The sequence below is a fragment of the Ailuropoda melanoleuca genome, chromosome 1, assembly GCF_002007445.2.
Source record: "Ailuropoda melanoleuca isolate Jingjing chromosome 1, ASM200744v2, whole genome shotgun sequence".
NCBI classification, from domain to species: Eukaryota; Metazoa; Chordata; class Mammalia; order Carnivora; family Ursidae; genus Ailuropoda; species Ailuropoda melanoleuca.
The window spans coordinates 188,721,172-188,749,061 of record NC_048218.1 but is presented as its reverse complement, the minus strand read 5'-3'; the positions used below and the strand labels follow the sequence as shown (position 1 = coordinate 188,749,061).

Below are 27,890 nucleotides of genomic sequence, written 5' to 3'. Positions count from 1 at the left end.
GGGAGGAGGGCCAGAGTGGAAAGGGGATGGGGTGGGGAGGACCTAATATCATCCTGCCCAAGCAGATTATTGCTGCCCCTCGTTCCTGTGACTCTTCATCACCGGTGGACCTGGCCTGGCCCTGCCTGCTGCCCTCAGATGGGACACCTGTTTGGAGGAGCGGGAGAAGAAGCTGTGCCACCCACTACTCACACTGGCCTTAAGTGGCCTCTAGTTGGCAGGAATAAAAACATTTTTTTAAATGAACAGTAGTTCCTGTTTGTGATTTTCCCATGAGTATTCATACTCCCACCCCTTATATTTAACAACGATAAAGTTTGTTCTATCTCTGTGTCTATCTACCTATCATCTTTATCTTCCTATCTTTCTATCTCCCTATCTTCCAATCCATCTAATCTATGTATTTATCATATGATTTATTTATATATGTAACTATGTATGTATGCATATATCTAGCTCTCATCTGTTTAATGTATCTATATGTCTCTGTTACTATCTAATCTGTCTAATCTACTCATTTATATATCTACATATGTATGTATGTAGATATGCATCTATATGAATGTTTGGGTGCTCATACACCCATTGGTGCACCCACCCACACCCCCATACGCTGATGCTATGTCATGGCATGTCACCCCTAAGTCCCCAACAGGCATCCCCCCAAAATAAGGAACTTTTCTTACATAGCTACAACATCTAAGAAAATTTACAATAATTCCTTAACCTAAGAAAATACACATTACTTCCTTAATTGCATACGTATTTTTGGCAAAGCAGCAGAGCAGAAAGGCCATTATTTATACTCTACTTATCCCTTTATACATGATCTGGGGGCAGGTTTGCTTACTTCTTGGCAGTAAGTTCCAAATCTTCTCAATTTTGTCTCCCTGCAGAGAAATCTCTAGGCTCCTCCTGGGAAGCCTTGGTATGTAGGGAAAGAGAGGAATATGGGGAAAAGCGGGTGAAGAAAGGGATATCGTGAATGGAGGATGGGCTCATCCCTCCCAATTTTTTCCCTTTTGAAGAGCTGGGGTTAGAATGATGATGGTGCGGGCAGGATGAGAGGAGTGGGGACAAGTCAGTTTTCTCCCATCTGGGAAGGGTACTCATCCAGAATTTATCTCATCATCGAATCCTCTAGTGCTGCACTCTTCAGCAAGTAGCCACCAGTCACATGTGGCTATTTAAACATAACTAAGTAAAATGAACCATTCAGCTCCTCATTCATGCTAGTCACTTATCAAATGCCCCATAGTCACAGGTGTCCCCTGGCTCCTGTATCAGACAGTAAACATTATAGAACATTTCCATCAGCACAGAAAGTTCTATGGGCCAGCACAGCTCTCGAATGAAATTCCAAGGGTCATGGAGCACAGCCTGCCCCTGCCCTGCTGACAGACTGCCCAGGAAAACGGGTGAGGTTTGGAGGGATGGCAATCACGGTACAGTCTGAGAACAAGCCATTCACTTGGCAATAGGACTGAGGTCAGCAGTTGAGGGAGCTGCCAGCTGAGGCCTCATGGCCGAACACATTCAAGTGAAGGATGGATGACCACCTGTGGGGAATGGGGGTAACAGACTGTGTGTGTGTGCGTGTGTTTATCTCCGTGCACATGCATGCTCTTGCATCTCTGTTTGGATATGCATTTATGGAATCCTGGGTTCCATAGGCAGGGCCTGGCACATGGAAGATGCCAAGAGATTCTGCATCAAATGACCCCCAAGGTCCTATCTCTTTGAAGAGTGTAGTGTATTCCACTCCATACCTTGGGCCTATTCTTAACGTTCTCTAGGTAAGAGATGCCCTGGTCTCTAGTGTTCTCAAGCTTCGCTTATTAGATTAAAACTATTACAGAATTGTTTTATATCTCTTGAGGAGAAACATGCTTACAAAAACCTGAGGTCATTTTCCTCTATGAAAATGGAATCTCTCTCATGTTGCGGTTTTAGCTTTTCTTTTAACAGATTTAAAAACCAGGCACTCATTATAGTGTGGTGTAATTTTCCCAAAGTGGGGGTCAGGCATCACTGCTGGTATTTGAGAACATTTTGGGAGGAATGTAGACACTGCTTTAAATAATATTTAGTCAGAAATGAGAAAAGTATTCCCCTTTTGACTCCCTTTCAATTCTGATCGCATTGAAGAGAAAGCTTTCATTTTGGTCCTAGTCTTTAGCGCCTCTGTAACAGTTGTTATCCTTTTTGTAACAGAGGGCAAGGGAACCTCAGGTTCTGTGCTTTGGGCAAAGGAGGGAAATCTAACTAGGATATGATAACATCACTTTGTTTTCATTGTATTTATTTTTTTATTTTATTTTTTTAAAAAGATTTTATTTATTTATTTGACAGAGATAGAGACAGCCAGCGAGAGAGGGAACACAAGCAGGGGGAGTGGGAGAGGAAGAAGCAGGCTCCCAGCAGAGGAGCCTGATGTGGGGCCCGATCCCATAATGCCGGGATCACGCCCCGAGCTGAAGGCAGACGCTTAACCGCTGTGCCACCCAGGCGCCCCCATTGTATTTATTTTTAAGGTCACTTTCTATTTATGGCAAGTGATCTCACCTTCCATTTCATGATAGTGATTAAAATATTCCTTTTTTTATTTTAAAAGATTTTATTTATTTATTTGACACAGAGAGAGAGAACCCTAGCAGGGAGAGCAACAGAGGGAGAGGGAGGAGCAGGCTCCCCACTGAGCAGGGACCCCAATGCGGGACTGGATCCCAGGACCCTGGAACCATGATCTGAGCCGAAGGCAGATGCTTACCGACTGAGCCATCCAGGCACTTCTAAAATGTTCCTTTCTAAATGAAAGTACTTAATTGTCTATGTCAGTAAAGACATTGATAGAGCAAATGGTAGATAGATGAAGGGCAAAGTTATAAAGAGAGTACGAGAATGATGGTCATTGTGGGAGCTCTGTTTTGATGGAAAGAGTAGTGGACATTACAGTCCATTCTAATAGAAGAACTGAGTCAGAGCTCCCAGTCATAGAACCCTCACTTCAGCTCCCTGTAAAAGGTGGGCAGTGATGGGGAAAGTACCTGTCTTGCCCAACTGATGATCAAAGGTGAGATAATTGGTAAACTTCAAGTTATACAGGTATAAGGTGTGTCATTACCATTACCCTGTGCCCATAGAATTTATAATCCTTCATTCTTTCAAAACCAAAAGGACATCTAATCCTTTCTGGATTCTGAATCCTTCAGGGCAAAACTGCCTCCTCATGGGATTACTGGAAAAATTCTACTGGTCCTGGAAAGGATGGGGGAAGATCAATGGAAGAACTGGTTACCATTTGGTCTTGCCTCTTCTGGATAGAACTCAGAGTGGCCTGGGGCCTCGGTCTCCACCCACATCCAGACCCCTATTCTGTACCGAGTCAGATGCACACAGGGGTCTTGGGGGTGGCCTTTTGTGTATTGTTGCTCGAAACAGGTGTTTTGCTAAACTGGGTAGGGAAAGTTGTGTAACAGATATTCTCATGGATCTTGACTCTGGGGTTCCTGTTGTGTTTCGTGCAGTAGTTTCTCCTGGAGGATTTGGATTTCTGTGGGTGGCATCCCATTGACCTGGGAAGGGGAGAGGAAACAGAAACATTCAGTCAGTCATTCACTGATTTTGGGCTTTCAGGAAAAATCTGGTAAGATCATCTGGGAAAAGACAGAATAAAGTGATTTCTCCCTTCCTTCCTTCCTTCCTTCCTTCCTTCCTTCCTTCCTTCCTTCTCTCTCTTCCTTTTTTCTTTTTCTTTTTTCTTTCTTTTTCTTTCTCTCTTTCTTTCTTTCTCTTTCTCTCTTTCTTTCTTTCTCTCTTTCTTTCTTAGTAGGCTCTATGCCCAGCATGGAGCCCAACACAGGGCTCACACTCACAACCTTGAGATCAAGACATGAGCTGAGATCAAGAGTCAAACACTTAGCTGACTAAGCCACTCAGGCACCCTGTTTTGTCCCATGCTTGATAAGGGATTACACAGATGTATGTGAAGTTAATTTATAGGGAAAGGCAGTAAAAATTATTTTTAAAACAAATTAATGGTGTAAAAATAGCATCAGAGTTCAAAGGGATACTATAGTCAACAGATAAGATTTACTAAGAATGCAACTGGATCAGAGAAGACTTCTGGTAGAGTGCAGTGCACTAGACGCCAGGCTGTTTACTACGCATTTTATAATCATTATCTCACATAACACAACAATATGCTACAAGATAGATTCTATATTCCCATTTCATTGGCAAGGGACAGGCTTTGAGAGGTTCGTCTTTCCAGGGTCAAACAAGTTTGACTGACAAAAATCTATTTAGAACCCAGTTCAATGACCAAGAATGAGCCCTTAACCACTAGGATAGACTGTCTACTGGAATGTCAGGACTGGAAGGAGCCTGAGAAATTTAGTTCAGTTGAAACCCTTCATGGAACAGATGAGAAAACAAGCCTGGTGGAATTTCATTTGATTTTTTCCAGTTTGGCCATAGCAAAGGGTTTGTATAGAAAACCAGTAGACAATGCAAGAAAAGAGCAAACGTACACAGTGGGGGTCTATATCTAGATTCACGTGGTTCCTTAACCTTCATACCACCTTATGAAGTAGATATTATTCCCATTTTATAGATAAGGAAACCAAGGCCTAGCAGTGTTGAAGCAATTTCTCCGAGGTTCCAGGTCTATATGAGAGCAAAACCAAAGCTCTTCTCCTAGAACATCCTCATGACTTTCCAAGCCAAGAAAGTGAGGTTGACCATGAAGAAATGGGGCTAAGAGCAGTGAAGTGTCCTGGAGAGTTGTGACCAGGGAATGATGGATTAGAGGCTGCACTTTAGGAAAGCAAACTTGGTGTGGAGAAGAGATTGGCTGGGATGGATCTGGAGGCAGGGGGTGCTGCTGGGGAGCCCTTTTTGCAGGGCCGGCTTTGGGTAAAGAGCCCAGATCCACACGGTAGCAAAGGTAGTTAAGAAGGAGCGAGCATTCAAGAGGCTTTGTTAAGGAAGTACCCATGAATTTTCAGGGTTTGGTAAAGGCAGTGAAAGGGAGGAAGGAGAGATGGGGCTGACATCTTGATCCAGAGCATCTGGGAGACAGCAATGCCCTAGATGGCCATGGGGGAGGGCTGGAAGAATCATCCGTGGAAGGGAGGGTGAGGAGGCTGATTTTGAAGGGATGGCAGGACAAAGTCAAGTCAGTTGTCAATCAGGAAGTTGGAAAGAGAGGAGGGCAGAGCTCAGGAGAAGGGTCAGAGCTGCAGATGAATACTTGGGAGCCATCAGCACTCCGGGGATCCAGGGGTGCAGGGATAGAAAATGCATGGGATAGAAAGCATACCCTCAAAGTTGCCGGTCTTCCCTAAAGATGCAGCAAAACTCTGCATCTTAATGAAGAGAGTTGAACACATGAGGACACCTGATTCTCTCCCCTGCAAGCTTGCTTACACGCACGTGTCAGTGTGGCATAACCCTCAGAAACCTAGATCTGATGTCCCCTCCTCTCTCCAGCACGTCTGGGTTTAGAAGCCCTGAGAGGAAAGGCATGGATAGGGAATAAATGTCTGGAGTTGAGCAGGTTGTGGGACAGAAGTCAGTCCACGGGTGTGTTTTGGTCTCACTCTCACGTACTCCCCTTCTTTTCTTGCCCTTCAGCACCTGCTCCTCCACCTCCGGGTCCGGACCCACGTCATCTTACCTAAAACTCCCAAATACAATCTTTGGTAATCTCTTCGCTGTCTGCCAGCAGGGTACCGCTTCGGTCGGACCGCATGTAGAAGCCGTTGGGCGCCAGCACTGTGAGCAAGTTGCTCCCGTGCAGCTCTATGCAGAAGTTGAGCGCAAACTTCCCCCAAGGGCGAAAGGTGCCGAATGATGTTATTGACCAGAAGGATCCACCCTGTGCTGGGGAGGGAAGGGTGAAGGATGATGTCCTCCAGCCTGAGGAGGCTGCCGGGAGGTGCTCCTGGCCCCCCTGGCCACCCTACCCTGCCGGGGCTGGCAGGTCCCTCTACGGAAACGCGAGAGGGCTGGTTTTTGTTCTGCCAACCCATTCTGGGGGCCTTGAAGTGTGAAAACAAACAGAAACTCCGTTTTTCTAGTTCTGATGAGTAGTCTCTGAGCAGCAGGCCCTGAGTCGGAGTGGGGCTAAGGCAGGGCGAGCCCGTGAACCTCGGGCTGGGGAAGAGGAGCGCCTCACCCTGGAAGTGGTAGATGCCCTGGCGGCAAGGCAGCAAGTGAATGCAGTCGGGCTGATCCATGTTGCACTTCATGAGGTCGTGTTCCGACGAGGTGCCCACGTACCCGTAACGACCTCGCAATACGAGGAAGGGCCGGTTAGCTAATCGAATCCCAAATTCCTCATTGGGGCCTGAAAGAAATAGAAAGGAGGGATCTGGATGAGCTGCTTTTAGATGCTTTCCCAGGTAGAAGCAGGAAGAAGGACGCCAGTGTTGTCAACATTGCAACAATTACTGAACACCTACTATGTGCCAGATCTTAAGCTGGGTGCTTATGCAATGTTTACGAAAGCACTTAGTACCGTGTGGAGCCCAGGAGGTTTTAATATTCTTGCTTCCTTTGAGGTGTGTCCACCTATTTCATCTTCACGAGGATCCTGTGAGGCAGGCAGGGTGGATATCACCGCCAACGGTAACGGAGCCAATGAAACTGCGGCTCAAAGAGGTGTTTGCCCAGGTGAGGAGAAAAACTCAGTGATTCAGCAAATACACAGACCCAAATCTTCTGACCCCAACTGCAGTGCTTTTTCTATTATATCGCAGCTCCCTCTGAAGGCTTCTCTGACTTGGAATAACCTGGCAGGAGGGCCGCTCTCCTCACCTGGAATGGTGGCATTGGCCATCAGCAGGCCGTTGTCTACGATGCCCAAGAAGCGTCCGTTGGGAGACTGCAGGATGATCTTGCCGCAGTTCCAGTGCACGTGGAAGAAGGTGTCCGCCTCCATCGGGTGCCCGTTAGCCACCACTGTCCTGTGGCGCCTCTGGAGAGATTACAGGGAGCAGAGAAGAGAAACAAGGACACAATCTCAGCTTTCTTCCCGTCATTTTTATTCCTAGACCCTTTCCCCCTTCCCAACCACTAGATGTCTTCGTTCTCCCAGGGCATGATTTATGCTTTCACATCTTTTTTTTTTTTTTTTTTTTTTTTAAGAATTTATTTATTTATTTGACACAGAGAGAGAGAGCGCACACAAGCAGAGGGTAGTGGGAGAGGAAGAAGCAGGCTCCCTGCAATCCCAGGACCCTGAGATCATGACCTGAACCAAAGGCAGACTTGTTTAACTGACTGAGCCACCCAGGTGCCCCATTTTCACATCCTTTTTGGAAAACATACTGTGGCCTCAGTCTCCCACTTCCCCAGTCTTTGCTATATCCCAGGGTCCATCATCCAAAAAGGACCTGGATAACCACAGGGAGAGAAATAAACCTCAGCGCAGACTCCAAAATCGTTTCAGAATGGATGACAGAGATAAAAATGAAAGCAAAACCATAAAACATCTACAGGAAAACATAGGAGAAATTCTTTGTAACACTGGGGCAGGCAATGATTTTTTGGAACCAAAAAGTCACTAGTCATTTATAGAATGGAGAAATTGGACTTCATCAAAATAAACAACTTGCTGCTCAAAAGACACTATTAAGCAAATGAAAAGGCAAGCCACAGATCAGGAGGAAACACTTACAATACATGTATTTGGCAAAGAACTTGACTTTAGAACATAGAAAGAACTCTTACAACTTGATAATAAGATAACCCAATGACAAATGGGCAAAAGATTTGAACAGACACCTCTCAGAGAAGATATACAAATGGCCAATAAGCACATGAAAAGATACTCAACATGATTAATTATAAGGGAGATGCAAATTAAAGCCACAGTAAGATGCCACTGCACATCTGTTAGAGTGGCTAAAATTAAAAAGACAGACAATACCAAGTGCTGATGAGGCTGTGGAGCAATTAGAACTCCCATACATGACTGGCAAGAATGTAAAATAGTACACTCACTTTAGAAAACTATTTAACTTTTCTTAAAAATGTAAACATGGGGCACCTGGTGGCTCTGTCGGTTAAGCGTCTGCCTTCAGCTCAAGTCATGATCCCAGGGTCCTGGGATTGAGTCCTGCATCAGGCTCCCTGCTCAGCAGGGAGCCTGCTTCTCCCTCTGCCTCTGCCTTTCCCCCACTGCTTGTGCTCTCTCTCTCTCCCTCTTTCTCTAGCTTGCTCACTCTCAAATAAATAAATAAAATCTTTTAAATACGTACAAACACACATTTATCATGGGTCCCAGCATCTCTACCCCTATGTATTTGCCTAAGATAACTGAAAATATAGCCCCACAAAAAAACTTGTACACAAACGTTCCTAGCAATTTTATTTTTTTTTTAAAGATTTTATTTATTTATTTGACAGAGATAGAGACAGCCAGTGAGAGAGGGAACACAAGCAGGGAGAGTGGGGGAGGAAGCAGGCTCATTAGCAGAGGAGCCTGATATGGGGCTCGATCCCATAACGCCGGGATCATGCCCTGAGCCAAAGGCAGATGCTTAACCGCTGTGCCACCCAGGCGCCCCTATTTTTTAAAGATTTTATTGATTCATTTGAGAGAGAGATAGAGAGAGAGCACAAGCAGGGGGGAGACGGAAAAGCAGGCTCCTTGCTGAGCAGGGAGCCTGACATGGTGCTCGATCCCAATATCCTGGGATCATGAACTGAGCCAAAGGCAGATGCTTAACCGGCTGAGCCACACACATGCCCCACGATTTATTCACAATAGCCCCACCAGAAACGACTCAAGTGTTCATCAACAAGCAAATGGATAAACCAATTAGGTTTGTGTTGATGACTAGTAGTATGGAACACTGCTCAGCAATAAAAGGGGACAAACTACTGATACACGGATCATGAATGAATCTCAAAAACATTACGCTGATGAAAGGAAGAATACATACTGTCATATGGTGTGATCCCATTTATATGAAATTCTAGAGTAGGCAACTCTGATCTATAGTGACAGAGTAGTAACAGTGGGAGAGGGGAGGCCAAGGGGGAAGGGCAAGAGGGAATTTCCGTGGTGACGGAAATACTCTCTAACTTGTGATTGGGGCATGCATAGGTGTACACATTTGTCAAAACTTATTGAATTGTACATTTAAATGAGTGCACTTTATTGTATATAAATTGTGCCTAAATAAAGTTGCTTTTTAATTTTTCTTTTTTTTTTAAAGAGAACCCATTGGATGAAATTGGGCCCATTGGTTGAAAATTGACAAGGGCCTCCACAGTTCACCTCAGCATCTGGTCACCTGCCTTGAAGCAGGAGAAAGTACGCCTAGAATGGGAGAGCTCAGAGATCGAGGGTTCTCTTGCTCAGAAGGCCAAGGTCTCACCTGGGCTAGGTAGCAGCCATTGGCTGCACGAAGCTGCAAGGCGGAGCTTTCATCATCACACTCAAACTGGAACAAGGACATTGGAGTTATGTGCTCAGAGGCAGCACAAACCTCAACATCTGCAGAGAAAGAACACGTCAGAAGGAGCCAGAGTCTGGCCTCAGTCTCAGCCCCTCCTCCACACTTTATGTCTCAGTGCCTTCTGTTTTCCCTCCTCAGCCTTTACCCCTCTCTGCGGACCACAGGAGCCTGGCGAAGACCCAAGCTCCTTCCCGTAAAGCCCATGCCCCTGCCTTATCATCCTGCTCCATGGTCTAAGAGATCCTGTTGGGACCCCAGGATCTTCCTTATCAGCAGGTTCCAAAATCTTTGCTGAACTCCAACACACTTTTCTCTTCTCAGCAGCCAGCTCTCCCTCCCTCCATAGCTGTCTTGGACCCAGCACTTGCCATAGACGATGGAGAGGAACTTCCGAGTCTTTGACCTGAGGCTGATCCAGGTGGGACAGCGCTGTAGGACGAACCACTCCTCACCCCTGTGGGGATTGGAGCCCAGGCCCAGGAGCAGGCGTGCTCCCTGTGGATACAGCATGCCTCCTTCTCCATCGCTCAGTGCCACGAGCCCTCCAGGCCGCACCTGCATGTGAAAAGCTGTCTGCGTGGAGGGTTGGGGGACCAGCCGGTCTACGTGGGACAGGAAGAAGTGTGCTGAGGTCTCCAGATGGTAGCAGCCATCTTGGAAATGCAACAGGAAGCCACATTCCTCCAGGCAGGGAACTGGTGCATCCACCCAGACGCGGCCCACGGTGGGGTCAGCCCGAGCGTAGCAGTGGTTGACAGGGCTATAGAGGATCACGTGGACATGCAGGGCTGGACGGGGGGTCCACATGTGGTAAGCCGAGAGGACCCTGGAGTTGCAGAACACATCTTCACCGTCAGACTCCAGATAACGACCACTAATGATGCACTGGAGGGTCCACTTGCCGTTGCGGTGGAAACGCAGGAGGAAGCAGCCGTGGTGGCTGGTCCTTGGCCGGCCGTAGCACAGACTGCCATCTGCCTCGCACAGGAGGTAGAGGCCCTGCAAGCCCCTTAGTCGTACCACGGCCTGTGCGTCGTGCTCGTTGCTCACCAAGATCTCCCAGGTCTGCAGGCGTTGGGAGGGAGAGGAAGGCAGTCAGCAATGCCAAATGACTAGGCCAGGGAATCCCACCACCATCACCCCTGGCATCGCCCTAGAACCTTCATGGGGACCAACCACCTTCCCCTCCATATCAGCCTCCACAGCAACTGTCAGCTTTCCCACCCTCTCATCCAACACTGATCAAAGGATTTCCGGAGACCTCGACTACTGGAATCAGAGCGCTTCTCAAGATCCCAAGAGAAGTTCTACGTGCCTACCTATTCCAGCTCTCTTACTTGGTGGCTTCCTTCAATGACTAATTTTCTAAGAAGTGCTTTGGTTTAAGTTTTACTTTTCTCCTCCTCACTGTTGCCCTTGGACAGCACACTAGCTAACACTCCCCTCCCCAAAGCCCACCTCCCCAGCATGGCAGGAGAAAATCAAGACCTCTTACAGGCAGGCCCTGGCTCCAGGGATAAGGATGGGAACACACACGGCTGAGATGCAATCATCTAGTTCAGCTGGGATCAACCCTGGTCTAAAAGAGGGCCTTGCTACCGCCTCCCTCTGGGGTAGCCTTGCAGGGTTGCACTCTCCCAGAGGGCTTGTAGAGGTCCCCATTCCCAAACCGCAGCTGAACAGAATCACGGGCCCTGCAGTCCCTCCCCTGGACGCCCACCATCCTGCCTTCCAGCCTGGGCTCTTCACCTCTCCTCTTTGTGATGACATGACCAACACCCGGGGTGTTGGGGTGAGGCAAGAAAGCAGCCAGAGAAGGCAAGGCAGCAAGGGCTGAGGCTTTGCCTCTCGGAACAGGTTTAGATAGGGGGAGAGGGAGCAATGGGGACCTGTGAGCAAAAGCCTGGGGTAGGAGGGTCTCGGCCGGCAATGGCAAAGGCTAGGAAAATGATTGAGAGTGTACCCCAGCCATCACACACACACACACACACACACACACACACACGCGGGCGAGAGCCTGGCCACTGGTAAAGAGGACTCCAGTGCAGGTTGGTTTGGTTACCTGTCTCCGGCCCAAACCCTTTGCAGTAGCAGTGACCGTGTTCTTATACGCCTCAAACGTGAGGTAGGATCCCGCCCAGCTGATAAGCCCAACCCTCAGCTCCTCGGGCTTGGGTCTCCGCGTCCACTCCACCTCCTCCATGGGGCCGGCACCACGGGTGATGACTCTGTCCGGCCCAGCCTGCCCCCAAGTGGTGTGGTTCCACAGGCCATAGGGCCTGGAATCAGGCCTGTAGCACCCACCAGAAGACGGTCCCAGAGGGAATTTCTCAGGCAGAGGCTGGCCCAGGGCCCAGCGCCTCTGTGACCCGGGAGCATTGTGACTGTGAGGGCTGCCTCTCATCCATGGTGGGGAAAGGGCACTGGCCCAGCCACGTCAATCCACAGCCCAGAGGAAGTGGGTCTAGGGCTTCTGGCATTCAGCTCCCCTGCACAACTCCTGGCACCGACGTGGCTAAGACAGGGATCGGAATTTCGGCCTGTGCCAGCGATCACCTGTAACTACAGGCAAGTGCCTTCCCTTCTTCACTTGTTTCTCATTTTAATCACAGGATAACAATCAACCCCTTTTCTCCCCACAAAGTGAGGTCTGCTTGGCTCCCTTGGGACTCAAGTGTTTTTAAAGTTCAAGGTATCCAGGAAAAATCTATGAACTTTTACAGCCCTTGAGAGAATGAGGCCAAAATGTCTCAGAAGGTGCTTTTCAAGAAGTGAGGAAACCCTAGACAGATAACCAGCAAGGATCGAATTACTCATATTCATCAGGAAAGGCTGACTCAGAGAAGGGGAAGGAAAATGTTCGAGATGGGGAGAGCACAGGGCATCTTCCTCACAATCCCCAGCCGCACTGCTGCTGGGCTGCCCCTAAGGATCCCAGCCCTCCCCCTCAAAGGGTCCCTGTTGGCCAACAGCCTCTGGGACTCATTTCCTATAGAGCTCCTGGAGAAAATCAGTCCAGAACCTGGAGAAATTGACAATGTGAAAGGAGAAAGGCAAGAAGAAATAACGGCGGTGAGGGTAGGTTTTAAGCTTTGCTGGGATTCAAAGAATGGGCAGAGTGAACCACACCTGGAGAACAGCCCACCGTCCTGGGTCCATACACGCACTTTCCTAGTCCCCATGGTGCGGCTGGGGTAGTACAGGGCAGGGGTGTCTTCCCAGGTAGAAAGAGTTTCAGTGCATGGTGAGGAACTTTAATCCCCAAGGATTAAAAGGGCCCTACCGATGTTTTACAGAGTATGGCTAATAGACTACCAGGGACAGAATCATCTGCATTATTTCTAAGATGCATATTTTTGGGCTTCAGAACAGTCTTAATGAATCATATTTTCTCAAGTGCACCTCAGGACCCTATTTTTAATAAATATCCCCCCCCCAATTTTAATGTTCATGGTAATCATTAAGAACCACTGCTAGAAGATGGAGAGGCATGGGATGTATGGGATTTACAGAATCATGAAGGCAGAGCCTGTTACCCTCAGCAAAGGCCCCGTGGAATTGGGGAGGAAATGTTACTTCCTCCACTGGAACCTCTAAAGTACGTACAGCCTCAAGAACAAGGAGGGAGAAGCTGAGCGAGATGAAGGCGGCAGGGTGTGTGCACGCGCTGCGGGGAGGGGTTGGCTCTGCAGCCTTAGCTGCTTTGAGCTTCCCCCATATCGTATTATCCCTTTGTACCCAACAACCTAGCCCCCCCACTTCCAGGCTACAGACGACACCATGTACAAACCACAGCAAATTTATTACTCAATATCCAGTGCCACGTCCTAGCACCACCCAGAGCCCTCACCTTCCCTCCCCACCTGGCCCCAAGGGTACACCCGCAATGGAAAAAACAAAAGTAAACCCAGATCCCTGCTCCTCCGCTGGAAGAAGGGGCCTTAGCCCTGGAAGTCCCTTCCACAGGTCCCAGCAGGCAGGAGAGCGGACCCCTCCGTGCCCGGAGAGTGAGGCTCCAGGCTCCAACGACAGAGAGAACATGCAGGCAGGAGCAGAGGCCTGTGTCTGTGGGAGAGGAGTGGGAGGGAAGGGCACTGCCTGAGAAGTCCGGGAATCTGGCCATCCTGGGATGCACGCAGGAGCTTCCGGGCAGCAGGGGCCGGCCCCTGGGTGGTTAGCGCTTTGACAGCTCATGGGACAGCCAGTCGAGCCCATCATACAGGCCGGTGCCTTGGGTGGCACAGGTGGCCTGGACGTACCACTGTGGGGAGAAGGAAAAAAAACATCAGTAGCAGGGAAGAAAGGGGGACCCCCCTCCCCACTGTGGCTCCCTTGGGAGAGGCAGGACCCTCACCGTGCGGCTGCGCAAGTGCTGCAGCCCCAGCTTGTCAGTCAGCTCGCTCACGGGCATGGCGTTGGGCATGTCCTGCTTGTTGGCAAACACCAGCAGCACCGCATCCCGCAGCTCGTCCTCCTGCAGCTGAGAGAGGTGAAGGCGATGGAGGCTGGAGTCCCAGCGGAGTCTTTAGGCCTCCCCTTCCCTGCTGTGTAGGGGAACCCCCCCTTTCTACCTTCTAGTGTATTTGTGGGAAACATGTAATATTACATTGTCTACTGCTAAACACAAGACAGAGAGCCATAAATCAGCTTGATGCCCTCTGGCCTTAACTCCAGAAAGAGCCTTTTTCTAATGACTTGCCCTAGTCAAAATGACAAAATTTCCAGATGGAAAAACAAGAACGTAAGACGACGTTTCTCTCCACCACATATAATTCCCCTTTCCCCACCAACTCCTCAGATGTGAAGACGTGAGCATTCAAGGATAAAGTCAGTCCTATGCTTTTTTACCTGACTCCAATTCAAAACAGAGTGAGATACGCCTTGTGACTGTGTCCACAAAGAGAAACACCTTCAAGGCCTGTGAGACGTCTCCTGACTTGCACCCTAGCACAGAGATCTCAGAGATCTGTCTCCAAACGAGGGCTCAGTCCCCGGGGCTCTGGGTGCTCACCATCTTCTGGAGTTCATCAGCAGATTCCTGGACCCGCTCTCGGTCATTACTGTCCACTACGAAGATGAGGCCCTGCGAGGGAAGGAAGAAAGGACAAGCGATCACTCCCACCTGGGACATAACCTAGTCTGGCTTTTTCTCTTTTTCCCCATCTTTGTGTCTAAGCTTTTTCATCTAGTAAATTTTCACTAAGGCTCTGCAGACATGCTGGCACCAACCAGAGACACCCTGCAAAGGATACAGCCTCTGTCTCAGGCAAGCAGTGTAGTCAGAAGTGCAAGGGGAACAGGGAAAGACGAGACGAGAGCTAAATGAGGCAGCATGAGGGTGCCTGGCTGGCTCAGTTGGTAGAGCATGCAACTCTTGATCTCAGGGTCATGAGTTCAAGCCCCACGTTTCGAGAAGAAGCGATGGATGGACGGATGGATGGATGGATGGATGGATGAGGCAGCATGGCCCCAGAGCCCTGCTTCTCAGGAGAAGCTAAGGCGGCTAAGTCTCCGAAGACTAAACCTTTGCTGAAGGATGAGTAGGGGTAAGCCTACAAATGGGGATAGATAGGAGATAAAGGTTTTTTCCTGGCTTGCGGGCCCAGTCCAGTCTAGGCCAACATCTCAGTTTCTGTAGCCCTAACACGTTTTCTCCTGGGGTTGGGGAGCCCCACCCCACCTGAGTGTTCTGGAAGTAGTGCCGCCACAGAGGTCGAATCTTGTCCTGGCCTCCCACGTCCCAGACTGTGAAACAAATGTTCTTGTATTCCACTGTTTCCACATTGAAGCCTGGAGAGAATTGGAAAAAAAAAAAATATGAGAACAAAGTCCTAAAAGAAAGGAACTCTCTAAATCTAGGTGGACTCATCAGGGACATAAAACCAGAAGGCACTGATCAAGTCCCATGGGAAGAGAACCCCAGAGGACAGGCAGTCCACAGACCAGGCGGGGCTAGGTCACATTCACCCTGCCTCGGCACCATCCAGCAACTAAAGGGAAACTGTGACCCACTTCTCAGGTAGCAGTGTCTGGTGTCAGGGTCAGCTCCCTGCACAGAGATAAGGGCTCAGGCAGAATGGGTAGCGAACCCTGGGAAGGCCTGCCGCCAGCCGCCCGCTCCTCCCGGCCTCGCCTCAGCCTCCCGGCCTCGCCTCAGAACTCACCTATGGTGGGGATGGTGGTGACAATCTCCCCCAACTTCAGTTTGTACAGGATTGTGGTCTTGCCCGCTGCATCCAAGCCAACTGCAAGGAGAGGGGCATAGGGATGGAGACGGGAGCGAGGGAGCCCTCTAGAGACCAGGGAAGGGGAGAGGCCGGGACAGCTGATGGAGACGGGGGCGGAGAGCCCAAGCGCCTGCAGGTGCGCGCTGTTCTCTACCTTCGAGGCCTTAAGAGCAGACTGGGTGGTGAGCACCAACTCGTGCCCCAAAGCGGGCGAGAGACGGGAGAGGGCTAGGGGGTAAGGGACATAGAAGGAGGGCCGCACTCCTTTTAAAAGTCGTCTCCAAGGGCGGAATCCTCCCTTCTTACCAGCCGGGCTGGAGCGGAGGGAGCTTCACCCCACCCAGGCCCGCAGCTCCCGGGCTCAGGCCCCGGGGTCGGCGCTGCAGACCACGACCCGCCCGAGAGCAGTGACCCCGGGGGTTAGGAGGTGGGTGACTCAGGGTCAGAGACCCGGCTGAGCTGGGCTCGGAGGGACGCGGGGGCGGGAGGGCTGCGCGGGGGCCGACGCTCCGGTCCGGGCCGCGCGTCTGATGTGCCTCACCCATGAGAATCCGCATCTGCTTCTTCCCGAAGATCCGCGAAAAGAGCGCGGACACGGTGAGGCCCATGGCGGGGCCCGGGGGAGGGGGTGCGGGCACGGACGCGGGGTGCGGGCTGGAACCGGCCGGNGGGCCGGGCCCCGCCCCGCCCCTTCCCCGCCCCCAGGCCCCTGCTCCGGCAAAAACTGAAGCTTCGCGAGTCTCCGCAGCCTCGCCCGTCCCGCGCCGGCTTTAAAGAGGGAAAGGGTCTGGGTGTCTCCTCGTTTCTAGAGCGCTGGCAGGTCTGTGGCTGCTTCACCGGAAGCCCGAGCGGGGCCGAGGAAAGTATACAATGCTCCACCGCGGCCCCCGGCCCCCAGCTTACGTGGCCGGCCCCTAGGCTTTGTCGCGTCTAGCTCACCCTGAGCTCCGGCTTAGCTCTTGCGAACTAGCATCATCCACTGTGTGCACCACCCTCCTAGGGGTGCGGAAGCTCTGTGCTCATGTCTTAGTCCTCTCTTTGGCCCCCTCAGCTCCCAGAGAGGGGCTTTGAGCGTTGCAGGTTGTTCAGGTGACCATAGAATCTCGAGAGGATCGCGCGGGAGATGGAAAAAGAAGGTGCCCAAGCGCCAGCTGGCCTTCTTGGTTTCGCAATCAGCAGAACCCCCTCCTGCATTCAGGAGAACAAGGCCTTTACTTCCATGGCCCCGGACACAATGTCTTTCAGCTGACTCAGGCAGCTTTTCTAAAGCGTCTTCACTTTGCCACAGACCTTGGAACCCGGATTTTTAATGCCCACCTATCCAGGAATTTATGAAACTCTTGTGGCCCTAGATTCAAAGTGCTTCACAAATAATTTCCTCACTCAGCAACGAGGGGAAATAGCAAGACAGGAATTAATTTCAATTTCTTCTACGACAGAGACTGGGTCAGTGCCAGGCACCTAATAAATGCTTAACAAATATAGTATTTGGTTTGGATGAACCAAATAGGCTGCTCAGTGGAGCACTGGCAAGCGATTTGAAACCGGAGTGCCAGTAGGCTTCTAGGATCCATTGCTTATGGACTGGACATGGTGAGGTGAGCTGAGAATCTGAGAACCTTCATTCATTCACTCATTCAACAAATATTAAATGCCCACTATGTACCATTGTTCCAGGTCTCAGTTCAAATCCCTTTTTTTGAGGGCTTAGCTTCACCGATCCTCACAACCTGTTATTTTCTACAAAAGAAAACTAATATTGGCTCTAACTATCTCATGAGATAATGGTGAAGGTTAAAATGATGAAACAATATATCTGAATGTTTTATATGGTGCAGCTGGATTTTATCTGGGCCACTAAGAAATTAACTGGGTCTGAACAGACCTCCAGGGTCCGCCCCATCCTGACCTGAAAAGTCTGTAAAGAGAAAAGGCTTTGGGCACCAGGTATGAGTGGGTCCACGACTTTCCTTTACTCTTCAGCCATAGACTTGCATTTTTAAGAAGGCTTTTCACAGGGCTGAAGAGTGCATTTAAGAGTCTCAATACAATAACAGAACTAGTGGTGATGGAGTCAGGTCAGTTCCACATCTTTAGCTCTTTTAATTAGCCTCTTCTTTTCCATCCCCGTTTTCCTTGCCCTATTTCACTACCATCTGTTCCTCAGGACAGAAATGGCCTCTTTACCGTCTCCTGCCCCTTGGTATCTTCAACCTGTCCTACAAGTCTGGATGATGCCACTCAAGATTAAAATTTTTTAGTGTCTTCTTAGCACCCAAGATAAAGTCTAAATGCCTTAATTTGTGTCTCCACCTATTGTGCCAGCCCCATCTGTTGCCAACCTCCTTCACATAGCCTAAGCTACAGCCATGAAGTGATTCTCAATGCTTCCCGGGTGAGCCAGGCTCTCTGCTGCCCTTGGAGTCCTAGCAATCTTTTCCCTCTGCCTGGAATGCTTATCTCCGTAATCGTTAGTGAGGTGGACAATTGCTACTCATGCTTCAGATCCCCAGGTATTTTCTCTGAGAATCTTCTCTGCCTCCCCTAGACAGGTCGCCATCCTCTTAACTTCCATATCACTTTGAATATACCCAGACATACTATTTGAGAGCAGGAATTGTGTTTGTATCTCTGGTTTTTCACTCGATAGAAGCTCCTTGAGGGCAGGACTTGGTCTCTTCATGGTGATCACCTGGAGCAGCACTTCGTATGTTGAAAGTTGGACAGATACAGATAGGATTCCTGTGTGACCTTGGTCATGTTATTTAACCTCTCTGTGTCTCATGTTTCCACCCACTGAGCAGAATAACTGCAAGGGCTAAATATCAAAACTCTTGTGAAGGTCCTGGAATACAGTTGGCACATTGGATGGAGGTCTTGGCTATAGGGTGCCTTCTACATGTATTTGTTGAATCAACTCAGCAGAACTCAGGAAGGGTGCTAATAATTATTATGCTATACACCTAATACGTGTCAAAACTGTCCTATCAAGGGTTGCAGTTTTCTTGGTCTAAATGGGGGTCTTACTTGTTGATCTTTAGGGACAGAGATACTGAGCCCCAAATGTGGGGAGGGTCGCTCATCCGGCTGTTTGAGAAGGACTCAGTGCGACGTTGCCCACTGTCTCTCGTTCATCGTAGCCCGAGGGTAAGCTCGGGCGTCCCCACCAAAAGATTACCACTCCTGAGTCCCCGACTGTGCTTGCTGGGCGCTCGAAGCCCTGCTACGTCCGGAACAGGCCCCCTCCCACCCACCGGCCGAAGTAGCCCCGCCCACCTCGCTCCCACTCGGGGCGGGGCCTGTTGCGTCCCGCTGTCGTCACTTCCAGTAGACCCGGAAACGCCGTTTTCTGGCAGCTGTGCTTGGGAAGTCGTGATGGGGTAACGCTCGGTTTAAACCCTTGGCCGACCGTGGGCTGCGGGCCGGCCGGGACTGCTGTGGCCCGGGCAAGCGCGGAGCGCGGAGCAGCTTCTGGGACAGTACAGGCCAACCCTGGCGGTGTGCCGACGTCGCCCCGCCTCTAAAATAGGACCCACCCCCGCCCTCGGTGCCTGGGACGGGGCGGGCGCTTCTGCTAGGCTGCCCCGCGTCCGACATCCGGTCTCGGACAGCTGGAGGAGCGGCTTCGGGGACAGTTCTCTCCCTATCGTTTACTGTCCCCCTCCAAGGTCTTCGCGACTCTCTTCTGGCTGACGTCGAGCAACCCGTTCTGAACATGGAGAAGTTTGGCATGAATTTCGGGGGCGGACCGAGCAAGAAGGACCTGCTGGAGACCATTGAGACGCAGAAGAAGCAGCTCCTCCAGTACCAGGCGCGCCTTAAGGATGTAGTCCGCGCCTATAAAAGTCTCCTGAAAGAGAAGGAGGCTCTAGAGGCCAGCATTAAGGTGCTGTCGGTATCCCACGAGGCGGATGTGGGGCTCACAGGTGTCCAGCCTCCAGGCCTCTCTTTTCCTGACTCTGTGGATGACCGATGCTCCACTCACAGCGAGGATAGCACTGGGACCGCCACCAGCTTGGATACTGCGGCCAGTCTCACCAGCACCAAGGGTGAGTTTGGGGTAGAGGATGACAGGCTGGCTCGTGGACCACCACCTCCAAAGTCCGAAGAAGCTAGCGGGTCGGAGAGTGGCGTGAGCAGCAGCAGTGGGGATGGACCATCTGGGGGTGGGGAAGTGGACAAACGACTGCACCAGCTGAAGACTCAGTTGGCTACTTTGACCAGCTCTTTGGCTACAGTCACCCAGGAGAAGTCTCGCATGGAAGCTTCTTACCTGGCTGACAAGAAGAAGATGAAACAGGACTTAGAGGATACCAGTAAAAAGGCAGAGGAGGAAAGGGGCCGTCTGGAGGGAGAATTGAAGGGGCTGCAGGAGCAAATAGCAGAAACCAAAGCCCGACTTATCACCCAACAGCATGATCGGGCTCAAGAGCAGAGTGACCATGCCTTGATGCTTCGTGAGCTCCAGAAACTGCTACAGGAGGAGAGGACCCAGCGCCAGGACTTGGAGCTTCGGCTAGAAGAGACCCGAGAAGCCCTGGCCGGGCGGGTATATGCAGCTGGTCAGATGGAAGGGTTTGAGCTGCAGACCAAGCAGCTGACCCGTGAGGTGGAGGACTTGAAAGGTGAGCTGCAGGCTCTTCGAGATGAGAAAAATCGGCCCGACCCTCGGCTGCAGGAGCTTCAGGAAGAGGCTGCCTGCCTTAAGAGCCATTTCCAGGCTCAGTTGCAGCAGGAAATGAGGAAGGTAATTATTGTCATCTCCTTCAAACGTTAGCCACTTAGCCTAAAGTGGGAAATATTAGGGTTTTGTCTCTTTTGGTAATTAGAGCTAAGTGGCTCCACTGTCAATTTTTGATATTATTCAGAAGGTTGCGCTGTGTTGACAGTATCCACAGAATGTGCTTCCAACAGGATGTGAACTTCTCAGTATGGGCTGGTTCGGAGCCAGACCTCTCTGAACTTCTGGGCCTTGGCATCTTACAGGCTGTGCTCTGTGAACCAGTATAGTGGCAGCTGTGCAGTGAAGGAGTGTGTCTGCCTATGGGCATATGCATTACATGGGGGCGGTATATGCCTATAGGTGGGGGGCTGGGGGTTGGGGCGGTACCAAAGGAATCTTCTCAGATGGAACCTCTTGTAATTGCTTCTAGTCAATTTGCCTGTTCTGGAAAGCTGTGCTATTTTACAGTGCTCCTTTCAGTGTGGAGAGGGATCCAACGAGTTTTGAACCTCCGGGAATATTGGGAGAGGAAAAGAAAGTCCTATGATTTCTTAGTAGGATTTGGGGAAACAGATGATAAACAAAGATAACACACTTCACGTGTGAGCCTTGTGTGCGACAGGAGAAAGTGGAGGCACTAAGGCAGGACAGCAGCAGATCCACAGCGGTTCTTAATATTTGGTATAATGTATCTGTGGGAGCAGAACCCAAACAGGTTACAGGAACTTTCGTTAGTTTCCAAAGCAACAGAAAAATCCCCAGTTCCCCTTCTCACCAGGCCATCCCAATCCTGTGACCCATTTGCTCCCCTCTCTTGCTCTCTCAGTTTGCTGTGGGCCCTCATGGCTTTTCTGGACGCATATCCATCTGTTCCCTTGTTTTACAGACAGCCCTGGCCGAAGATCAACTACGCCAGCAATCTCAGGTGGAAGAGCAGAGAGTGGCGGCCCTGGAGAATCAGATATCTGAGGTGTCCGAGCTGCTGGGCACCTATGAGAAAGCCAAGCAGAAGGACCAGCTGGCCATCCAGAAGCTGAAGGAGCGCATCCTGCAGCTGGACCTGGAGAACAAGACGCTGGCTCTGGCCGCCTCCAGCCGGTCCCCCCTAGACAGCCATGGAGAGGAGTCCAGTCTGGATGTCAACGTCCTGAAGGATAAGATGGAGAAGCTGAAGAGGCTGCTGCAGGTGGCAGCCAGGAAAAGCCAGGTGACCCTGGACGTGGAGAAGCTCTGTGACCTGGAGATAATGGCCAGCTCGGAGGCTGCCGACGGGGAGAAGGCCTCTGCGCTCTACTACCAGCAGGAGCTGAAACAGCTGAAGGAGGAGTTCGAGAGGTACAAGATGAGGGCCCAGGTGGTCCTCAAGAGCAAGAACACCAAAGACGGTAATCTGGCCAAGGAGCTGGAGGAGGCCCAGGAGCAGCTCGCGGAACTGAAGGAGAAGTATATCTCCCTGCGGCTGTCCTGCGAGGAGCTCGAGCGTCAGCAGCGGCAGGAGGCCGAGGAGCGGAAGCGGGAGCTGGCCCGGCTGCAGCAGGCCCACCGGCAGGAGCTGGAGCGCAGCCAGCTGGACTTCAGGGACCGCACGCTGAGGCTGGAAGAGGAGCTGCACCGGCAGCGGTACCGGGCCCTGGCCGTGCTGGCCGAGAAGGACTTGGAGCTGGAGCAGCTGCGCTCGGCGGCCTTGTCCTCCGCGCTGCCGGGACGCCGCAGCCCTGGGCGGGCGGGGGGCCCGGGGACCCGGCGGACCCTTCTGCCCCCGACGGCCTGCCGCAAGCGCTGCAGCTGGCCGCGGGCAGCGAGCCCACCTTCTTCCTGTACGCCGAGCAGCTGGCCCGCAAGGAGGTGGAGACGGCCGCGCTGAGGAAGCAGAAGCACCGGCTGGAGCTGGAGGTGCGGCAGCTGCAGGACCGGCTGCTGGAGGAGGGCGAGCGGCACCGCGAGCAGGTGGGAGCCCTGCAGAGCCACATTGAGAAGAGCATCAGGGACCAGAGTCGGGAGGGAGCCAACCTGGAGTACCTCAAGAACATCATCTACCGCTTCCTGACCTTGCCTGACGCGCTGGGCCGCCAGCAGACGCTCACGGCCATCCTGACCATCCTGCATTTCAGCCCCGAGGAGAAGCAAGTGATCATGCGGCTCCCGAGCGGTGCTAGCTGGTGGCCTTCTGGCAAGAGATGATGCCCTTTCCACGGCCCTGCCATCTCTGTGCCTCTTGTGTGCGAAGGGCCAGGCTCTGGTTCTGCTGCCCCTTCTCTTACATTATCATTTTTTTCTTCCCTGTGTTGAACTGGAAGAGTCTTTAATGTGGGGTGGGATTTTCTGCCAAACGCCATTAATGCCACATTGTCCTTGGGCCCTGGAGACGTCCCAGCAATACCTTCGGGTGGTGCGTTGGTGAGGGAAGGGGGGGAGATGAAGACTGGAAGGTGCCAAAGTTGGGGAAGCGGTGAGACTCTTTTCAAATGCTCCTAGCACAGAGCCAGGAGTAAATGTGACTCCAAAGGGAGTTCAATTATTTCTGAACTCTCACAAGGACCAGCTGTTCAGTCCCGTCTCGTCACGATCTGAGTCTGGTCCTCCGCTGCCCCAATTTTCTGGGGACATAAATCCGGGCTGGAGAGGGACCACGAATTTTGAAATAGGAACAGATTGTCCCCTATTGTCCACAGATTCTTCCACCCTGGAACTGGGAAGCTTGGGCTAGTTGGGGCTAGGGACGGCCTGGTCAGTCTGGACAGACACACCACTGTGGCCACCCTGTACAGGGCCGCAGGCACCACATCCGCCCTAGGCATTTCCAGAGTAACCTGCTTTGGGCCTGAATAGGCTTATCATGGGCCTCTTGCATTTGACCCTGCCTTAACCTGTCTGCCTCAGGTCAGCCTGAGATTGCAAGGGAATGATTTTGCTAGCTTTTCCTCAATGTTGACCTTCCATTAAAAAAAAAAAAAATCCTGGCTTCTTACAGAGAAGGATCCGATTGGGAAACTCTGATCCTTTCTGGATACAAAGAATTAGCTCAGAGATTTACAACCTCCTCCCCTCCTCCCAGCTGTTTCTGCCCTTGTAGGGACAGAGAAGAGGAGGAAGATTTGCTGATTCCAGAGGATTCTGTGACCCTCACAGGAAAGTGGTGGAAGTTTGGCAGAGAGGCTGGGGAGCCAGCTGCCTCTTAGATAGCATTCTGGCTAATCTCCCTGTCCCTGCAAGCCAGGGTGTTCATGGGTTACTGTCACCAGGGTATTTCGCCTACTCCTTTGGGGGGTCATAGAGTTTCAGTAAACGATCCTCTTCTTCCCCACATACGTTACTAAAATTTTTCCTCCTTCCTGGGTTTTTTTATGTTTGGTCTTGCACAAGTAGATTTAATCTGCACGTAAGGAAAGGGGGCTTCAGCAATCTGGAAAGGAGGGACTCCGAAAAGCTGGGCTCAGACAATATCAGTTCTGTTCTATCCTTTACCCCCATCTGCTCTTGCTGGTTATAGAGATCTTTGGACCCTAAAGACCAGTGCTTTGTCACTGACTGGACTAATACGTATCTTTCTGTTATTTCATCATAGATGTCTATTTTGTGAGGGTTTGGGGTGCAGAAGACTTTGAACAAATGTTCTAATTGGGAGGTTGGGTGCCCTGAACTATCTACAAACAGCAGACTCAATGAAACAGATGCGATGTGCTCAAATGATAACATAGACCATAGAGTCATTAAATATGAACAGCCTGACCTCTGTGCTTTCTTAACAGTACTCACACGTACACACACACGTGTATATATATATATATATATACACACACACACACACACACACGGAGTGTGAGTGTAAATGGTGAATAAAAAGTATGGAAATAATATATTGATCCGTGACTTTGAGGGGCTCCTGGGTGGCTCAGTCTGTTCAGCACCTGCCTTCGGCTCAGATCATGATCTCAAGGTCCTGGGATCAAGCCCCTCATCAGGCTCTGTGCTCAGCGGGGAGTCAGCTTGTCCCTCTGCCCCTCTCCCTCCCCATGCTCACTCGCTTGTGCTCTCATTAAAATAAAATCTTAAAAAAAAATCCATGAGCTTGAATCTAGAGAGGAACATCTCAATGCTTTAACTTCCTCAATTACAAAACAAATTTTTCAGCCTCCAATTATGTGTGTGTGTAAGCAGCTACACTAGAAAAAGCTCTCTCTGGGTTTGTTGGGTGGACTTGAAACTTCCATAATTGGTGCTTGAAACTTTAGAAGTAATCAGTTTTTTGAATGCTTTATTATTATTCAAGTCAGGGTTCACAGTATCCTGGAAAAGTTTCTCAGGATTTCAAACTAAAATCATTATCATCTCTTAATTGCCTTACCGGATCCCCTTAAATGTAGCATATATTTTGATTGTTATTTCTAGGTGACTTTAGACAGCATAGAAAGATCCATAGTCACAGCTGCTTTCTAGGACTAATAATTCCTGTTAATTTTCAAGTATTGATATTTATAAGCTTGTGAACGCTCCCTACTGAGATGGAAAAGGCTTGGTCCTTTCCCACCCTTAAGAAGAACACAAATTCTTTATCTCCCCACATTTCCTCCAAAATATGTTTTCCAGTTACTTGACTGGTTTTCCTGTGCTAGATACTCTAAGAAAGGAAAGGGAGAGAGAGAAAGAATTGAGATCAGATACAGTCAGAGAAAAGTAAGTTTTCCCTTGGCCATGGTTCCAGAATATCAGACATTGCATGAGATGTGTCAATGAAGTAATGAGACAACCTTATTTGTTTATTACCACAGAAATTGGTAGGATTGCTGAGAACAGATGCAAGAAGGGGGCAGGAAGGCAAGTTGGTCATTCTAAGGGCTTTCTACTCCCCCCCCTTGTTGGGCATCTCCTCTCTGGGGAATCAACAGCCAAATAATCGTGCCCTACGTGTAAGTCCCCACCTGTTACCCAGAACTCTAGGGCTCTTGGCCTTGTCTTGAGAAGCTGCCACTACAGGGTTGTGTTTGGGAACTCTTGCCCACTGTGCCAGCACCGTGTTGAGCCATTCACATCCATCGTATCATTTACTCCACACACGTGTTGTTATCCTCTATTTTTACAGATGAGGAGAGAGTGGTTGAGATGTTCAGTTTGCCCAGGGTCATGTAACTGGTAGATGTCCGAACCAGGTCCAGTGACCCAATGCGGGTTCAGTCTGAGTGTTCTCCTGTCTGGTCAGGACTTTCGAGGGTCAGCGCCTGTCTCCACAGATGACTACTAGGGATGGAGAGACTGATCTCTAGGTTGAACTGGGTTGGTTCAAATGGAGAGAAAGTCTCCAGCTATAAAATTTCAGTCAAGCGAAGTGGCTACGCTGTAGAGTTAAACAGACAACATTGGTTCTTTATAAAGAGTCCCAAAGCTGCCCTGTCCCCCAGGTTCTAGATGACTACTAATTTTTAGGACTCGGATCACTAACGGAACAAAAGGAGGGCTGGGTAGCAGCTATTGCTATGGTGGGTTCCACCTGTAACCTCTAGTAAAGCTGGGGAATTAAAAATAGAACCCTAATGAATGGGTCACTTTACTGATCCTTGATCCCCTTTACTTCCGCCCCTCCTCTGTCTTCCCCTGCCTCACTAGGCAGCCTGGTTCCCTCAGCTTGATGGGGAGCAGGGAACCAGGTTCACACATTCTGGGTTGAAATCTCCATCTGATCGCCTGTCAGTTCTGTGACCTTATAAATTAATCTTACTGAACTTAATTTTCTTAAAATGGGGATAACACCTATTTCAGGGTTCTATCCTCATCTTAAAGAAAAATTGAGTACGTAAAGAACCAGCCCAGTACCCGAAACAAAGTAGTTGCTAAACCCCATTAGATGCTTTTTTTTTTCCCGAGAATGTTTAGGTGGCAGAATGGAAGTTAGACTGAGCTCTCTGGATTTAAGTCCAGTGTTTCTTAGCCACAAATGTTGCTGTAAGCAAAAGTAGAAATAACAATGGCCTTTTGTGGAGTGCCTGCAATGAAGCAGACTGCTAGCACTTTCCCTACGTTATTTTACTTAATCACCCCAGTCTTGTGAAGCCTATCTATTTTGCAAATGAGGACGTGGAGGCTTGGCAAAATGAGATGAATTGCCCAAGGCCCAGGGCTGGTAATGGCAGAATCGGGATGCAAACGTGTATCTGAGGCCGTGCTGTGCACTGTCGAAATATTTTGGAGGTTGGTAATTAGAGTAGGGTCCCTTGTCTTTCTCTTAGTTCAACAGCTATCAGGTCTCTGAAAAGGCAGCTTCAGTCTCGGGAGTATCACAGGCCCTCCCCGGGAAGCCTGTGCCGGCAGCCTGTGGACCCCACTGGCCTGTCTGCCCAGCGTGGAGCTTAGGCAACTGAGCTGAGACTGGCAGGAGTCTGGAGGCCAAGCTTGTTGTGTTGGGTTTGCAGGCCTATGCTCAGTCACCTGGCCAGTTTCCGTTTTCCAAAACTAGGATCCTTGGCCCCGCCCGTCCCAACCCCCCGCAGTATGCTCCTACCCCTTCACGCTCGGCTGGAATGTCACTTCCTCCACGTCGATTCTTCTGATTCTTAGCCATGTGCAGGTGCTTCCTTCTCTGAGCTCCTTCGGCACTTTTCTCACACTGACCTTGGGCACAGTGATTTCCTGTACTTTTTAAAAAAAGATTTTATTTATTTACTTGAGAGAGCGAGGCAAGCACAAGCAGAGCTGCAGGCCGAGGGAGAAGCAGGCTCCCCGCTGAGTAGGGAGCCCCACGCCAGACTCGATCCCAGGGTCCTGGGATCATGACCAGAGCTGAAAGCAGACGCTTAACTGACTGAGCCACCCAGGCGCCCAACCCAATAATATTCTTTTTCGGATTTTTCTTCCTCTTTTAAAGGATCCTGTCAAGGATCACATATTTCATTTAGTTGTCATATCTCTTTAGTCTTCTTTAATCTGGAATAGTTCCTTACCTTTTCATTATCTTTTATGACAGTGGCATTTTTAGATAATATAGCTCCCCCCTTGTTCATTTTGAGTTTGATATTTCTTCAAGATTAGAGGCTGGTTATACATTCCTGCCAGAATATTTTACAAGTGTTGTGATCTCAGAATAGGACATTTTGAGGCAAATCCTATCAAGTTGTCCCTCATTGGTGATATTAATTGTGGTACCAAGACAGATGTCTGGTTTCCTCACTGTATGGGTAGTATTTTCTGCCTTGCTACTAGTAAGCAATCTATGGGGAGAGGCTCTAAGTCCCTGCAGATGTCCCGATCCTCTTCAAAGTTTCCCTCCTAAATTTAGCATCGACCGATGATAATTCAATCATTACTGTCTTGACGGCGATGGCTGCAACATGGTTTTCAACTCCAGCATTTATCTTTTGGTCCTTGGTGTTTTCTCAGCAAGAGCCCTGCCTTCCCCATCGCTTATTTAATCGTTTATGTATCTATTTATTATTAGTATGAACTGATGGATTCCTATTTTTCCACAGCTTATAATTC

At 50.1% G+C, this 27,890-nt stretch overlaps 3 protein-coding genes across 3 annotated transcripts; 1 reads left to right on the top strand and 2 right to left on the bottom strand.

The window, feature by feature from the left end:
• Positions 1-3,412: 3,412 nt before the first annotated feature.
• FSCN3 (fascin actin-bundling protein 3) lies at positions 3,413-11,676 on the bottom strand. Its single transcript, XM_011230068.3, has 7 exons — positions 11,536-11,676; positions 9,842-10,538; positions 9,393-9,511; positions 6,823-6,982; positions 6,182-6,352; positions 5,681-5,886; positions 3,413-3,575 (listed from the first exon to the last, which is right to left on the bottom strand). The coding sequence occupies exons 1-6, from the start codon at positions 11,674-11,676 to the stop codon at positions 5,681-5,683; spliced, it is 1,494 nt and encodes a 497-aa protein (XP_011228370.1). The 3' UTR covers positions 3,413-3,575.
• Positions 11,677-13,256: 1,580 nt separating this feature from the next.
• On the bottom strand, positions 13,257-16,362 carry ARF5 (ADP ribosylation factor 5). The gene is made up of 6 exons (XM_002913417.3): positions 16,242-16,362; positions 15,638-15,718; positions 15,154-15,263; positions 14,485-14,556; positions 13,828-13,953; positions 13,257-13,734 (listed from the first exon to the last, which is right to left on the bottom strand). Exons 1-6 carry the CDS (start codon positions 16,306-16,308, stop codon positions 13,648-13,650), a joined length of 543 nt encoding a protein of 180 aa, XP_002913463.1. The 5' UTR covers positions 16,309-16,362; the 3' UTR covers positions 13,257-13,647.
• A 2,654-nt stretch (positions 16,363-19,016) lies between these two features.
• Positions 19,017-24,152, top strand: GCC1 (GRIP and coiled-coil domain containing 1). The gene is given in 3 exon segments (XM_034671475.1): positions 19,017-20,447; positions 21,310-22,138; positions 22,141-24,152. Coding segments are annotated over 3 exon segments (2,325 nt in total). The 5' UTR covers positions 19,017-19,415; the 3' UTR covers positions 22,605-24,152.
• Positions 24,153-27,890: the final 3,738 nt, after the last annotated feature.

What these genes read in the sequence shown, in the direction of transcription:
- FSCN3 (XM_011230068.3), bottom strand. Translation starts at nt 11,676, where the DNA reads ATGGAGGAGGTGGAGTGGACGCGGAGACCCAAGCCCGAGGAGCTGAGG. An exon ending in AGGGTTTGGGCCGGAGACAG is followed by an intron (nt 10,539 to 11,535) that starts GTAACCAAACCA and finishes CAACGCCTGCAG; the next exon opens with ACCTGGGAGATCTTGGTGAG. An exon ending in ATGGCTGCTACCTAGCCCAG is followed by an intron (nt 6,983 to 9,392) that starts GTGAGACCTTGG and finishes TAATCTCTCCAG; the next exon opens with AGGCGCCACAGGACAGTGGT.
- ARF5 (XM_002913417.3), bottom strand. Translation starts at nt 16,308, where the DNA reads ATGGGCCTCACCGTGTCCGCGCTCTTTTCGCGGATCTTCGGGAAGAAG. An exon ending in ACTACTTCCAGAACACTCAG is followed by an intron (nt 14,557 to 15,153) that starts GTGGGGTGGGGC and finishes CTTCCCTCGCAG; the next exon opens with GGCCTCATCTTCGTAGTGGA. An exon ending in AGCACTTGCGCAGCCGCACG is followed by an intron (nt 13,735 to 13,827) that starts GTGAGGGTCCTG and finishes TTCTCCCCACAG; the next exon opens with TGGTACGTCCAGGCCACCTG.